The sequence below is a fragment of the Phyllobates terribilis genome, unplaced genomic scaffold (genome assembly GCF_046119375.1).
Source record: "Phyllobates terribilis strain yellow unplaced genomic scaffold, ASM4611937v1 Scaffold_11__3_contigs__length_659146591, whole genome shotgun sequence".
In the NCBI taxonomy this organism is placed as follows: Eukaryota; Metazoa; Chordata; class Amphibia; order Anura; family Dendrobatidae; genus Phyllobates; species Phyllobates terribilis.
The window spans coordinates 448,004,689-448,020,645 of record NW_027362771.1 but is presented as its reverse complement, the minus strand read 5'-3'; the positions used below and the strand labels follow the sequence as shown (position 1 = coordinate 448,020,645).

The 15,957-nt window shown below is 39.2% G+C and overlaps 1 protein-coding gene across 5 annotated transcripts in view; it reads right to left on the bottom strand.

The window, feature by feature from the left end:
• Window positions 1-15,957, bottom strand: part of NTRK3 (neurotrophic receptor tyrosine kinase 3) — an 874,029-nt gene that overhangs the window by 114,587 nt on the left and 743,485 nt on the right. For all 5 annotated transcript variants that reach the window (XM_073653278.1, XM_073653277.1, XM_073653281.1 and 2 more), the window contains exon 14: window positions 5,294-5,424. In XM_073653278.1, coding sequence (XP_073509379.1) covers window positions 5,294-5,424 — 131 coding nt within the window. The remainder of the gene's footprint in view (window positions 1-5,293; window positions 5,425-15,957) is intronic.

Here is a 15,957-nt window from a genome sequence, read left to right as displayed (position 1 = left end):
TGTCTCTTGTGACTGTGTTAACTCTTATAGTTGCTGGATGCTTTTGAAGCAACAGCACTACTTATGCATGTCACATATTGCCAAAGCATGTCACCTTCTAATTTTTACTTATTTTGGAATCATTGTGAAACAAATTTGCTACACACACCCCATAGGTACTCAAGATGATACTCTAAAATGACAAAAACCCTTTAATGACTAGAGTACATTCATCACTTTACTTTGGCTTGTAAGGTCATGTGGATTTACTGTAGATGCTTGCCTCTATGACAAAGGCTAACAATGTCGAAGAATAAGAGGATGTATTATCAAAGGGCTTAGGAGTAGAAATGCTCAGACATTAGGAACATAATTTTAAAAACCCATAACACTGATAAGTTATGTTTTTGCTTTTTCGTTGCACCTTTATAATCCCATTTGAAGAGATTAGCATTATATTTGACACATGACAGGTGGGGGTCCTGTGACAGGTTTTACATTGGAAATCAGAACTATCAAGTTACACCTTTGTCATCATAATTCATATTATCTCCATCTCATGTTAATGTTAGCGATGAGAGGATCAGATAGAATTCAAATTAGCCTGTTTGCTTGTATTTTCCCGGGAAATTCAATTTGCAGATACGCTATTCTCCACAAATTTAACGCCCCTTATTATACTCTGGGATATTTCCAGACACCAGAGCATAATAGACGTAAGAGGTAAAAATGAAAAACAAAAATCCTTATACACACCTCAACACTCACCTCTCCAGCCCCGCTGGTCCGCACCATCATCTATCCAGTCTTTCCTGCATGATGTGGTCACCACCACTCACGCTTCAATCTGCACAAGTGCATAACATCTTGATGTCACGATGATAGCCATGACCTTACACGCATATGTGCAGAACTGTCCCGGACCTCATCAGAGTTAGTCGGGATATCATCGCGAGCGGTAGTGATCAGAAGATGCGGTGAGAACCAGACAGGTGACATTGAGGATCGAAGGGAATAGAGAGATGAGCAATGGAGTGAGTATAAGGATATTTTTTATTTTTAACCTTTTGATGTACTCCTCCAGTTCAGTAAAACGGCAGTCAACAGAGATTTTGGTGAATGCAGATTTCTATAAAATTCAAGTAGAATTCAATTCCACTCTAATAGACTTTGTTCATCTCTAGTTATTTTACCTGTAGGTAGATATTTCTAGGAAAATGTTTGCAGACACCTAAATGTATTGTAACGGTATTATTTATATATTTTTTATTTTTGCTTAATCAGATCTGTTTTTACTTTGAAAGACTTCTATCCACCTTTGTTCAATTGGTTGAAAATGGTAAAAAAAAGTTAATTACCTGTTGTACAGAAATAGCATGGCCAATAATATTTGGACAAATGATAGCTACATATTGCAGATGGGAAGTCATCCATCCCTGTCATACATAGTCTATTAGTTCTAGTCGATTTATACCTTTATATTGTTGACATTACAGTATTTCTTTCAAGAAACATTTTTGTGTGTTTCTCTTTTGTAATGATGCTATTTTAAGATATAATGGAACACTGACTTTTCTCGTTTGGTTTTGTTGTGTTCTTACTTTCTACAAAATTGCAAGGAAAATTATAATAATTTATGTTTTCTACATAGAAAAATGGTCTCTAGAGTGAAAACAAAACAATTTGCTTCCTTCATCAGCGTTCTATAGATATGAATGACTCACAATGTCGCAGTTTTAATCTTGTTAATAAAATAAGAATAGGAAAGCAACAATGGTAATAATTATTACTTTTATTTTATAAGTATTATTCCTCACTCTTTGTATTACGTTATTAAAAATGTATGACCTAATTTTGCAATATTTCATCTCTATCAGCTTTAGGGTTGCAAACAATTCTACTCTAAATTGTTATGTATGGCAATGTATTTGTGCCAAGTTGGCATTAAGACCTAAAAGCGTTTGCTTTGGGTTTTTTTCTGATCTCAATGACACCTTGACTTTTATGTGCTTTGAAAATAGAGTTAAGAATTTAAAGGCCCTTATCCAATGATGGTTTATAATTGGGACCACAGATTCCTGTAAGAAAATAGAGCCCTCAAACATTATAAAGTCTGTGTATGTGTCTTTGTGGTAAAATATAATGTCATGTGAGTTTTGCTTTTAAGTCTTTCTTTTCTCTCTGTTAACATTAATGAATTGGACAAGTGGCTCAATGAAAAGCTGTCATAAAACATGACTCAGATTACGTGAGTCTATGCAAGTAATTAAGGGGTGCTGACGATAATTGGAATTGGTTTGTCCTTCCTTTAGAATATTGTAATTAGCTTGTCTCGATGAATGACTCAAAAGGTTGTATCAGGCTGCAGTGGAGAAATTGCTTTAATAGTGGTCATAGGATTCATCAAACATTACTTATGGGGAATATATTTGTAGGTACATTTTCAAGATTCCTCCATTGTAGTTCTTTTTATTGCCAGTGTTTTTCCACAACACTATAATAATATACTATAGTTACAATACCGATATAGGACAAACAGGATATGGCAAATTACTTGTATGCTTTGAATGAAATTCCATAAGTAATACATATTTAAGTATTAAGATATTATTGTATAAGTTATTTTTTTATATCTAAACACAATCCATTAGAAAAGCATAAAAACTCTTATTCACTAATTTCATATAATCGTTATTCTGTTGTAAACAAGTGGACATATTATGGAGTTGTTGAACATTAGAATAAACATGGGCCCCGATTATTCAAGACCGGCATCAGTCGCTCCTGATTCATTAAGAGGTGCATGCTAGTTAATGAATCAGGAACATCTAAAATGTGTCATATGTCTCCATGTTCTTTGAACAATTCTTACTCCAGTCCCAGACTGTAGTAAGATATCTGGCATAAGGTACGCCACAGCTCATCATGACTTGGATGAGCTGCGGTGTGATTTTCGCGTTTCGCCCCCATTCCACCCATTTTGGCGGAGTTGGATGAAACAGGCGTGAAAATGGCAAAGGTAAAAAAAAAAATTGTGCAATCTCGATTTTGCAAATTATCAAAGTGTTTTATTCAAGATTTCATTTAAAACACTTGATGAATCAGGACCATGGGTTATTTCTTGCAAATATAGTGCCCATTCATAGGCTGTGTATGTAATTGCAGCTTAGTTCAACTGAAGTGAACAGGGCTTAGATGTAGTATCACACATAATCTATAGACAGGTGTGGCACTGTTTTTGGAAGTAACCAGGCACGTCTTCTAGTATCACCACTAATACTGACAAGGATTTCCCTTCGACTGAAAAAAGATGCTTTACAGCAGAGAGAAAAAAAGAATAATGGCCCAGTTAGAGGTGGCAACGGACATTTTACACAAACAGAATGATTGTAAAGGAAAACTGTAACCAAGGTTTTGCTATTTAATCTGAGAGCACCATTAGGTAGGGAAAGAGATCCTGATTCCAGGAAAGTGTCACTTATTGGGCTGTGTTTTGCTGTTTCAAAACAGTGTTTTATCATCAAGAGATTATTACTACAGGATAAGCTGTCTCGTGATTCTTAGTCTAGCCCTGCCCCCATCACTGATTAACAGCAGCATTCTGAAAATATACATAGTACTCAGAAAGCTGCTAATTATTGGTGTGAATAGGGTTTAACAGCTCAACATTCTAAGCTCTAATCAATCTGCAGCAGAAAAACTGTGATTATATTATAACTGCTGCACCCAGTAAACTAATTTATACATCATTGGAATCGGAGTCACTGTCTCTACTTAAAGGGAATGTGTCACCCCCCTTGGGCGATATCAGACCTCTACTATGGGCATATAGGGTATAGAAAAGTAAATCTATACTTACCTGTATGGCCCATAGCAGAGGTCTGATTGCAGAGAAATCTGGTGTTATAAAGTCTGTTTTCCAGAGGCTTGGCATGCGGGGGACGCCAAGCAAACCCCTCCTATCTGCTTACTATTCCCCTAAATCGCCACCTCTGTGCTAAATTACCATATTCCCCCACTCCCCTGCACGTCACAGGGACCTGGGACAGGCCCTGCTCTGCCTTCCCTCCCGCGCATGCGCAAAGCACCGGTCCCATGGAGCACGCTTTGTTTCCCTCCGGCCCCGTTTGGCTGCGTACTGCGCAACAGCCTTGTATTGAGCAAGCAACGGTGAGTCACTGAGACTTCCGCTCCGCTGGCAGTACGCAGCCAAACGGGGCCAGAGGGAAACAAAGAGCGCTCCATGGGAGCGGTGCTTTGCGCATGCGCGGGAGGTGAGGCAGAGCAGGGAACGTCACAGGGTCTGTAACAGGTGAGGAGGGGTTTCTCTGCATTCAGACCTCTGCTATGGGCCATACAGGTAAGTATAGAGTTACTTTTCTATCACCTGTATGGTCATAGTAGAGGTCTGATATCGCCCAGGGGGGTGACACAATCCCTTTAATGCTGCTGTCAGACTGCATAGCCTGCCGACACATTCCCTTTAATATAATTTTTCTTCTGTTTGCATACAACAAGTTATCGGCACGACCTGTTAACATATGGCGATGTGCTGCTGAGATCGATTATTTTAAAACTTGCTTAAAAATCATTGCACCTGATAAAACATTGTTTTGTTCTTCCATCAGATGATTGCTAGCTTGTTTATTGTTTCTTTTGCGCATATCAGTAGAGATGAGTGAGCTCAAACGTAAAAGTTTGGGGTTCGTACGGGACAGTTAGTGTTCGGAGTTCCAGGGGAAGTACATAGCAGAGAGAGGGAGAGAATTTTCTAGATCCAAAGTTCGGGTTTCCATTGTTTTCAATGGGGTTTAAGTTCTGGTTCAATTTTTGGTACAGTTCTGGTAACCGAACTTTGTACTAAAGTTTGAGTCAGGTACCAGGTCCAGGACCCAAAGTTCCACAGGTCTGCTCATCCCTAGTATCAGCCCATCTACATAGGCTTTAAGACTATATATATGACTTATTATAGATACACCTAAAATGTGTAATCTTAACCATGATGGCATAAAAGATTGAACTTTTTATACCAGGTGCTGGAGTTTTATCTACCTTTTTAGCTTTGCCGATAATGTATTATGGATTTTATCATTTCATGGGTTTCTGCCCGGCAGCTTGGGATATAGTATGCTCACATCTCTATTTCAGATTGTATAATATTGCTAGTTAGTTTATTATAAAGACCTCAAACTTTTACTCTCACAGTTTTAAATACCACCCAAAGGTTATTTAATTCTACAAATGTATACTGCAAAGAAGAAAACACAATTTACTCTTTATTTTTAGAGAACTTGTTCTTATGATGTTTTGTTACCTTGACAGCTACGAGCATCTTGTCTTTGGTTGGGCTGAGGTTGTAGCACTCGGCCAGGAACACTTTTCCAAAAGCTCCTTCACCCAGTTCCCTCTTCAGAACAATGTCCCTCCTTTTAATGTACTGCACATCTGTAGGAGAAAAACAAAAGTACATTCTAAAGTCTAAGATAAATGAACACATACAATATTCAGAATACAATGCAAGGTAAGCTTTTGAAGTAAACTCTAGTAGATTTATTTTGCATAATTATCTCAAAATGTGAGCAAGTTATCTGGCCATTTCATTTTAATGTGTAAAAAGATGAGTTTTAATGAAGTCCACTTTAGTTGATGGTGGTTACGTCACAAGTAGAAACTGAAGTCTGTGTTAGAAAGTAAATAATGGCATCCTAGGCCTAGTAGAGGACATCTTGTGTCATGGCTGAATAAACCTTAAAGGGAACCTCTTAGCTAATTCATGCTACCCAAACCACGGGCAGCATAAATGAGAGCCTGGTATATGACTAATGCCATGTATATTCTTCTCTGAAATGCACTGGCCGGTGCAACTCCAGGTGATTGACAGGTCTGTCACTATGAGAGAATAGCTATAGTAGAGAACTGCCACAATCCTGTTATTAAAGGTCCTCAAGTAGGGTCAAAAACCATATGCGTAAGTAGAGAGACTTGGCACTCAAGGAAATTTGTAAATCTTTGAACACTTTAATGGCAATAAAGTAGTACAGTGAAACAGACATTTCAGTTTAGTAAGAACTTTATCAGTGTACACGTTGCTTTAAGACAATTGAGGCAAAGGGAAGGATGCAGTATCCAGCAGAAAGAGTCATCAAATGTAAAGTCCTGTTAATGAACGGAAACGGCGGTGTGAAAGTGGTATCCACTGCTAGTTCTGTGGTGAGTCACTATGGGACAGACCAGTCAATCACCTCTAGCAGAGCTGGGAAAATCCATCTAGAGGCGGAGCTGGACTAGTCTCCTCTCCAGCAATGGTTCCCAGTCAGATCTTCTAACAATATTTCCTCTGAAACACCAGAGTATTTTAGAGAGAAATTTACACCTTGCTGCAATCATGCACTTAGGATCTGAGTTATAAAGTCTGTGGCTTGGGCAGCATAAATAACCTGACAAGTCCCCTTTAATCCTTACTAAAGTGCTATCAAAAAAGGGAGAAGATTTGCTAAATGAATAGATTTTGATCTGAAGTAAGATCAACAAGTCCATAAGCACAAACAGGCATGCTCACCATGAATATTATATCAATATTGTTGAAAGGATATTCAAATGATACAAACTGATGTCCTGTCCATGGGATAGCTCATCAGTATCAGATTGGTAGGATTCTGAAATCCTGCACCCACAATAATCAGTTGTTACTTGCTCTGGCGATCGAAGTATATAAACACGTGGATTGGAGCTACAAAGCCCAGCGCCATTCAATGTGTACACACCACTGCCTGATATTGCAGAATAGCTACTATTCTTTTGATAAAATTTCCATCCTGAAGTGCCTATAGTGACCTCACTACATGACATGGAGCTCTTTGCAGCTCTATTCCATATATATACATCCATTGGTAACAGAAGCAAATATCAGCTGATCAGTCATAACCAGACTTTTTAAGCATTCCAGTGTCTCACAATATATATTACATATATTATTGTGACATGCAATGAAAGAAAACCCACTAAAAATTGGGTTGCAACACAGACACTCATTGTATAACCATTTCCTGATAAAGTATCACAAAGTTGCTTTTTTTTTATTTTAAAGCAAGTCAATTTGTACCATTCATCTTGGGATAGGTAGGGCAAAGTGGAAAGGTAAGACAGTCTATACATGTATTGATGACATGCAATATGCAATGTGTAGCCACACAGAATATAAAAATATTATTAGAACAACAAGCTCTCTGTTTTTATATGATATATAGATAAGTAGATTTATGGATACACCTCTTTACATAGACATTTTTGCAGTTGAAGAATAGAAAACGTGTTGTACCGCACAGCAAAAATGTACTTCTTGTAGTAGAAACACAACTTTCATTTATCTGAAATTATTAACATTCCTAGGCTTGAAGCTAACTATACGGCAGCAGATTTCTGAGCTAGAATAATGGAACAATACATCTGGGCAATTACTGCGTTGACATTTTGCTTATTCGTAACAGCTGCGTGATGTCAACTTGCCTGCAAGTTTCCTATTAACTTTTGTATATAATGTATTTACTTGCTACTTTTGTGTCTGGACTTTTCTATTTGTCCAATGTTTTTTTTTGTATACAGTGAAGCATAATGATTTTAACATCAATTGAGGTGGGCATGGGATCAAACAATATCAAACAATTTTTAAAATCAAATAAATTCTCCTAAAATTTATGTATGACCCCTGTTTTCCATCACAATGAAAGTCTGCTTCTGCTGCAGCTGTCATAGACGGCTCTGAGGAAAACAGGTCCAGTAATAGAAGATGGAGTATGTACCATTACTTGTATGAGCATTATGGGGTCCGCAGCAGTGCAGTTGCAGAATCACAATGAACTACTTTGGGCCCATTAGATAACATTTTTCCCAGGACCTAATTTTCAGTTTTGAAACACAAGTTTGTCTCTACTTTTAATTTGCTAAGAGCTTGAACCCATTGGTGAAGTCTCAGCAGATACCTTCAACCATTGGATTAAAGAACACACATAAAGCATCATTTGACCATCTTTTTCTTCAATATTTGTTTTATCCATGTTTTTCATGGTTAGAACATTTATCCATTATAACCATGGAGCTGTTCACATGTCCATGTTTTGTTTTGGGTCAAAAAAATAGTTGAGAAATGTCCATTTTTGATCCATGACACAGAAAAAATTATCCATGCAAGTCTATGGGAATGTGACAATCATGGACAGCACATGGATAACATCTGTGTGCTTTCCATGTGCTTTTCATGATTAACATTGTTACATATAGGAGAAGCTTTATGATTAACATAGCTATGTATAGGAGAAGCTTTGTACTTTATCTATTTTTTCTGAAAATTACTGATGAAATACTGATGGTTCACAGATGAAAATCAGATCCAAAACACTGATGAACAAAGGTCCATGTTTTTACATACAAGAGAAATTCCGGATGTCTGAAAGAGGCCTAGTATTTAGGGTACAGTTACACTGCATGGCTATTGGGAAAAAGTGTTCCTAGGACAGATTATTTAAGGATAATTGTGCAAACAGGCTGCCAATTAACTGATGAATAAGGAAAAATGCTTCTTCGAAGGGTGAAATGATATTTTAGTTGGCTTAAAAAAGTAGTTTAATCAAAGAAAAATCAATTACCAATAAAGGACCCATCCACATCTGTAATGTGGCACCCCAGGGGTCTGGTTACCACAGTAATAGAAATATTACGTCTAAGAGCAAGTGGGAGGTTTCTCTGGTCAGGAGCCCTAAGCATGCAACACCGCCCGCCCAAACCTGGGAGGGGAGGAATATGCCCTTATAAACTGGGTCTGGGGCGGGATTAGACAGTCAGAGCCTGGAAAGGGAAAGCAAGAACTAGGAGCTCTGTAGGAGCAGGAGCGAGTGCCAGGGGCTGGAAGCCAGATAGCTCGCACTGGCTGAAGATACTAAGACCGGACACGGAGTCCGAGGCTGTGGGGACATCCAGGTCCAGCAGCAGAATCCAACCGGCAGGGGATTCCAGGTCCTCTGGCCATAGAAACCCGGAGGCATGGTTACAAGCAAGGGACCAGCACTGCCATCGTGGAGCGGAGGCTAACAGAAGGCCCCAAGTCACCGGCCATACGGGTGAGCACCACACGGTACACTCAGGGACGTGGGCTACTTCTACCCGCATACAGCAAGGTAGCCAGGAAGAGTGCAGACAGACGGGGAGGCCAGGGGAGATCCTGCTTGCTCACAGACTGACCAGGCCTCTTATGCTAGCCAGTACTCCCGGGAGGGTCTGCTTTATAATACCAGTAAAGACCCTGAACTGCACTGCACAGACTCTGAGTTGTTCCTGCTGCGCTCGTGCACTATCACTCCCATCCTCCACACCAACTGCCCAGAGGCTATACTTCTCCCGTGGGGAGTCATCCCATTCTTAGCTGCACACACAACACTGGTCTCAGCGGTCTGCCTTGCAGCGGCGGTCCCCACTGACCACAATCCACGGGTGGCGTAGTCGGACCATTATCATACTAATAACCCTGCCACTGATTTGACCACCCTGGGCACGGACCGGGTCATCGCCACGGAGACTACAACCCCCAGCGATCTGGCTCCGGGTATTCCCCGCACACAAGTGCATGCACAACACAGGCCCAGGGGGCGAGTCAGTAACAATCAGTACAATTTAAAACATAGGAACAATAAATATAAATGAAAATGACACAATTGCCAATTTTGTTCATCCGACATCATATAAAATGAGAAAATAAATCACCAAAAAGTCTTATGTATCCCAAAATGGTAGAAATAAAAATCTAGTTCATCACAAAAAAAAAAAATCAATAACCAAAAAAAATTAAAAAGCTTTGGCTTTCAGAATATGATACAAAAAAATTTAATAAATAAACAGAAATAATATATGTGTTTGTATATATGTTTTAAAGTGATTTTCTTGTGCAAAGCAGTAAAATTTAAAGTAGTTATATATTGGATATCACAGTAATCAGATCAACCCAAACTATAAGGCTATGTTCACACATGTTGAGTTTTTCAGCATCACAAATCTGCAGCAAAACCGAACTCTGGCAGAAAATCAGCTGCATCAAAAACGCCGATTTTGCTGCATTTTTTCAGCGTTTTTTTACTGTCCTTCTTTCTCTATTTATGCATGTATATAAAGGTCTGTAAAAAAATAATCTCATTCTGGTTTTGGAATAGTGGGGGAGGTGAAATGTTCAGGAATAGTTTAGACAATGGCAATGCATTGAGTTTGTATGACACTATTTACTTGCACACTATGGGGTCTGCCATTCAGTTGCTTGGGCATTGTTCAATTTCACTCCTCACTGGGCCACAGGTATTGTTCAATCTCACACTCAGCTAATGTTTACACTATAGACATCAATAATTTAATTAAACTCTCCTAATACAGACAACCATCTCAGTGACCAAGACAAGATGGTAAAATCACAAAAATAAATGAGTTTCACATACTGCTGTACTTGCTTATTAAAGCTGTATGAGTTATTTATCCTGCATGGTGAATACAAAATAAAGAATTGAAGATATATGTTCATCCCTCCTATAAAAAATGAAAAAAGAGTGACTAAATGTCATACTGTATGTAGTTTTGCACCCAAAAATGGTTCTTGTGAAAACTAAGGCTTGATCCTGAGAAAAAAATTCCTAACACAATTCTGCCTTTGGAAAAATAATTGTGTTATTTATGGATTTCATAAAACAGTGAGCAAAAAAATGATTTTTTTAAATTTTTAATCAAATGTAGCAAAACATAAAAAACTAAATAAATTTGGTATAGTCATTATCGAACTGCCTTGCAGAAAAAAATTGGCATGTTAAATAAGTTTTAAAAAACAATATGTATGTCAAAATATTAACTGTGAAAATTACATCTTGTCACACAAAAAATGCCTTCATATAGCCGAATTGACAGAAAAATATGTAACTTATGACTCTCAGAATATCGCGACACAAAAGCTAATTTTTTTTCAGTGTAATGCATAAATTGAATAAAACATAGATACAACTTCATAACTTTGCTATCACCATAATTGTGAGAACCCACAGGTTCAATTTAACACTTTACTTGTTTGATGAATCAAGGCCTATGATTCCAAATGTTGTTCTGCAACCTAGAGAAGGTTGATAAACTGCTGCTATTTTACTCTCATATGAAAGCTGCCGTAGGCTGAAAGAAGCTCTTAAAGTTGGGGAGAATCATAAGTTTCATTTGAACACCACAGTGATAGATAAATACAAGCAACAAAACAAGAAACAAGTCCTATATCTGTTTTCATTACTGGAACACATTTCATTTGATAATTTCATTTCCCATGGTTTATCCTAGAAAAACTAATATACAATGAATTTAGGTCATTTTTTGGTATGGATTTGGAATGTAGCACCAAGCGAATTTGCCAATACATTTGCATACGTCTGCTCTTTTTTATGCATCAGTCTCATCTTCGAGCTCATATTCTTTCTAAAATGGCTGCCTCCCTCGGTCATCTCCTCCACGTTGTCTTGCAAGTGACCTGGTGTTCCTCAATGACATTATCTCCCAAGACATTTTAAAGGGAATCTGTCACCAGGCTTTTGATGCCCCATCTGAGAGCTTTCTATGTACACTGGGCATAATTAGAAAGCTGCTAACCGGTGGTGATAGCGAGATTATACAGAGTTTATGAATATTTAGGAATTAAAAGGCAGCAGGTTTACTAGTACTCTAGCGATAAGCTCCTGCTGATAAAACAGTGATTTTATCAAAACTACAGCAAGCAGCTTAGTAAGGGACACATCACTGAAATCAGAGTCTCTGTCTCTACATAATGCTGCTCTCAGAATATATTGAAAAAATGTGTTGACAGATTCCCTTTAAGATCCACATGGACACACCCATGTGTCTGAGTATGAGACTTTAATTTGATTAATTGTTGTTTGTTATTTTCGCCAACATCCAGAGCCTTCTGTTGCTATCATCTCCTCAGTCTCCTGCGATTTCTACAATTAGCATCTACTAATCTCCCAGACTTCTTGGTTAACACATCATTTGCAGTAAGCATTATGAACTGATATTTAGAGACAATTCACTATTAGTGTTGAGCATTCCGATACTGAAATATCGGGTATCGACCGATATTCACGGTATCGGAGTTCCGATACTGATTTCCGATACTTTTAGAATATCGAATACCGGAATCGGAATAGAGCATCACACATAGATTAGATGGATAGAAACATGTCAGTCACATATATAATAAGTGCAGTGATCGTGTTGATTACTGTACTTGTCATTTAGTATTAAAAAAAAGGATTTATTAAAAAAAAAATTGGCGTGGGGTTCCCCGTAATTTTAGTCACTAGCGGAGGTTAAGCAGATGGCTGGGGCAGATGTTTGAGGCCTGGGAAGGGAGTAATACCCACGGAGCTTCCCAGGCTACTAATATCAGCCCTCAGCTGAATACCTAGCCTTTACTAGCTATTAAAATGGGGGATCCACCAAAAAATTGATGTGGGGTCCCCCCTATTTTAATAGCTAGCAAAGGCTAGGCAGACAGCTGGGGGCTGATATTAATAGCCCAGAAAGGGTGCCATGAATATTGGCCCCCTCCCAGGCTAGAAACACCAGCCGTCAGCCGCCCCAGAAATGGCGCATCCATAGGATGCGCCAATTCTGGCACTTAGCCTCGCTCTTCCCACTGCCCTGTGGCGGTGGCAGTGGGGTAATAGGGCTGGGGTTGATGTCAGCTTATAATGCCAGCTGACATCAAGCCCAGGTTAGTAATAGAGAGGCTTCTATGAGACACCCCCATTACTAACCCCATAGTCAAAGTTAAAAAAAAAAAACACAACACCCAGAATAAAGTCCTTTAATTGAAATAAACACACAATTCTTTATTGTTCTAAATTAAACCATACTTACCATCACGCCCATTCCAGCTGAAGCCAACGAACTCCTGCAATAAAAATAAAATAATAAACCAACATCATCCTTACCTTTCCATGGTTCCCAGGATGGCTCTAGCTCTTCCACATTGACATGACAGGCTATATCGCAGCCGAAAGCTGCCATCCAGCTTGCCATGCCACAAACACAGAGAAGCTCAGGCATGCTTGCGCTCCTCAGTGTCTGGCTGTGACGGCATCCAGATGAGCCGAGATCATGTCCAATGAACTCAGCTCACCTCATGCACGTCACTGACAGCGTGGGAGAATTCTGCTGCGCATGCAGTGAGCGTGAGAGAATTCTCCTGCGCTCATGGCAAGCGCAAGCGCAAGAGAATTTTCCCACGCTGTCAGTGACGTGCATGAGGACTTTATTCTGGGTGTTGTGTTTTTTTTAAAAACTTTACTAGAAATTCATGGCAGTCATGTCTAATATTGGCTGTGGGAAGAGAGAGGCTAAGTGCCAGAATTGGCACATCCTGTGGATGTGCCATTTCTGGGGCGGCTGACGGCTGGTGTTTCTAGCCTGGGAGGGGGCCAATATTCATGGCACCCTTCCTGGGCTATTAATATCAGCCCCCAGCTGTCTGCCTAGCCTTTGCTAGCTATTAAAATAGGGGGGACCCCTCGTCACTCTTTTTGGGGTCCCCCATTTTAATACCTAGTAAAGGCTAGGTATTCAGCTGGGGGCTGATATTAGTAGCCTGGGAACCTCCGTGGGTATTACCCCTTCCCAGGCTTCAAACATCTGCCCCAGCAGTCTGCTTAACCTCCACTAGAGACTAAAATTACGGGGAACCCCACGCCAATTTTTTTTTTAATAAATCCTTTATTTTAACACTAAATGACAAGTACAGTAATCAACACTATCACTGTACTTCTTATATATGTGACTGACATGTTTCTATCTATCTAACCTATGTGTGATGCTCTATTCTTTCTGTTATAAATTGTCGGGTACAGATGCTGAATTGCCGGCTGGCTTTTTAAAAGAGACGGTGCATGAAAACACTATTGTTTTTTTTAATAAATTCTTTAACACTAAATGACAAGTACAGTAAGCAACACTGTCACTGTACTTCTTATATATCTGACTGACATGTTTCTATCTCTCTAATCTATGTGTGATGCTCTATTCTTTCTGTTCTAAATTGTCGGGTACCGGTGTATGCCGCTGCTGAATTGCCGGCTTTTCATGTAATAAATTCTACATTGTTTTTAGTTGTTTTCCTTCATGTAGAATTAACCTACAAGGAAAGAAAGGGTTTATTTTCGTTCCGATATTTGTGTCCCATTGACTTGCATTGGTTTCCGGTATCGGAATCGGCGATGTCTGATATTTTTTGGGTATCGGTCCGATCTAATCCGTTCCAATATTTCCCGATATCGGAAGGTATCGCTCAACACTATTCACTATGCTTTGCAAACTCCTGTGATTTCTCCAAACCTGCAGACGTCTGCTTTTTACCTGCTAGTAAACCGATCATTTACTGTAAGCATGACAAACTGTTATACACATTACTTGCTAGTAAACCCATCATTTACTGTAAGCATGACAAACTGTTATACACATTAACTATACTCTACTGTGTATTCTGATACTTACATCTGTGAGCTGCTTCAAGCCTGTCTTTTCCTTTTCATCTGTGCTACTGGTTCTCTATCTTCCAGTGTGTCATGCCTATTTGTTTGTCTGTTGTCCTGCAAAGCCTATTGTTTGGGTCCTTACTGTTCCACTTGTCTTTCAGCCTTCTGTACCAATGCCCTGGGTTGGTGTGTCCATCCTGACCAGTGGCTTTGTGCGGTCATCTAATCAGATGCAACTAACACCATTTACTTTTTCAGTATCAAGTAGTGATGAAAAGTGTAGGAAATATGACAGCATCTAAAGTTGACAAGTGAAATATTTATATATAAAAAATAGGAAGAAAATATGGTACTAACCCAACGGCATGAAAAAATATCTTATTTTATTTAGAAAAAGTGCATATAAATGGGAGAGAGTCACAGGGTGTATGACGGGGCGGTGGCCGTTTCATCTTCATTCAGGCTTCTGCATACATAGAAATACTGTATATCATTTGCCAACATTAGAGGCAGTCATCAGAGACTGAATATTGCAGGAAAATATTGTCTCTGGTCATGCTTTCTTTTAAAGATCACACCTATTAAGATGGTTCTCCATTCATTCTTCGTTCATTCTCAGCCCCTTCAATATCCCAGTTGTCATCTCCCCAAGATCTGAGGAAAGAAGAAACTTTCTAGAATTGCTTTGATGGAATATTTGAAGACTCTTCCATTGGGCTAGGAATTGTCCCTATGGTAGTTAATGGGCACATTTGGCACACATGCATTCTTTCCAACTTTAAGATGCTGTCATCTGAAAGAGGTTGAGTCTTGTAGGAAATTTTTAGGCCTGGTCTTCCAACCTTTTATAGGACACAACCCTTCAAGCTTGTTCTCCACCCACTGTCCACCAATTCTCTGCCTCCTGAATGCCTTTGTTCCCGCTTCCATGTGACAACGAGGCAGAATAGATCTTCTGGTATCACCTCAGCTGAGTTCGGGAGATTTGCTCACTTCTCTTGGAGTCTGGGAGGTCTCCAAGTCCTTACTTTTTGGGAGTCTCCTTGATGTTCTAAGAGATTTGGTAAGTAAACATATACAGTGGGGAAAAAAAGTATTTAGTCAGCCACCAATTGTGCACCAAGCTGTTTGCCTATTGCAGATTCAGTCTTCCCAGCCTGGTGCAGGGCTACAATTTTGTTTCTGGTGTCCTTCAACAGCTCCTTGGTCTTCACCATAATGGAGTTTGGAGTGTGACTGTTTGAAGTTGCGGACAGGTGTCTTTTATACTGATAAGTTCAAACAGGTGCCAGTACAACAGGTAATGAGTGGAGGGCAGAGGAGCATTTTAAAAGATGAAGTTACAGGTCTGTGAGAGCCAGAAATCTTGCTTGTTTGTAATTGACCAAATAGTTATTTTCCACCAAAATTTGAAAAAAATTTCTTTCCAAATACGACAATGTGTTTT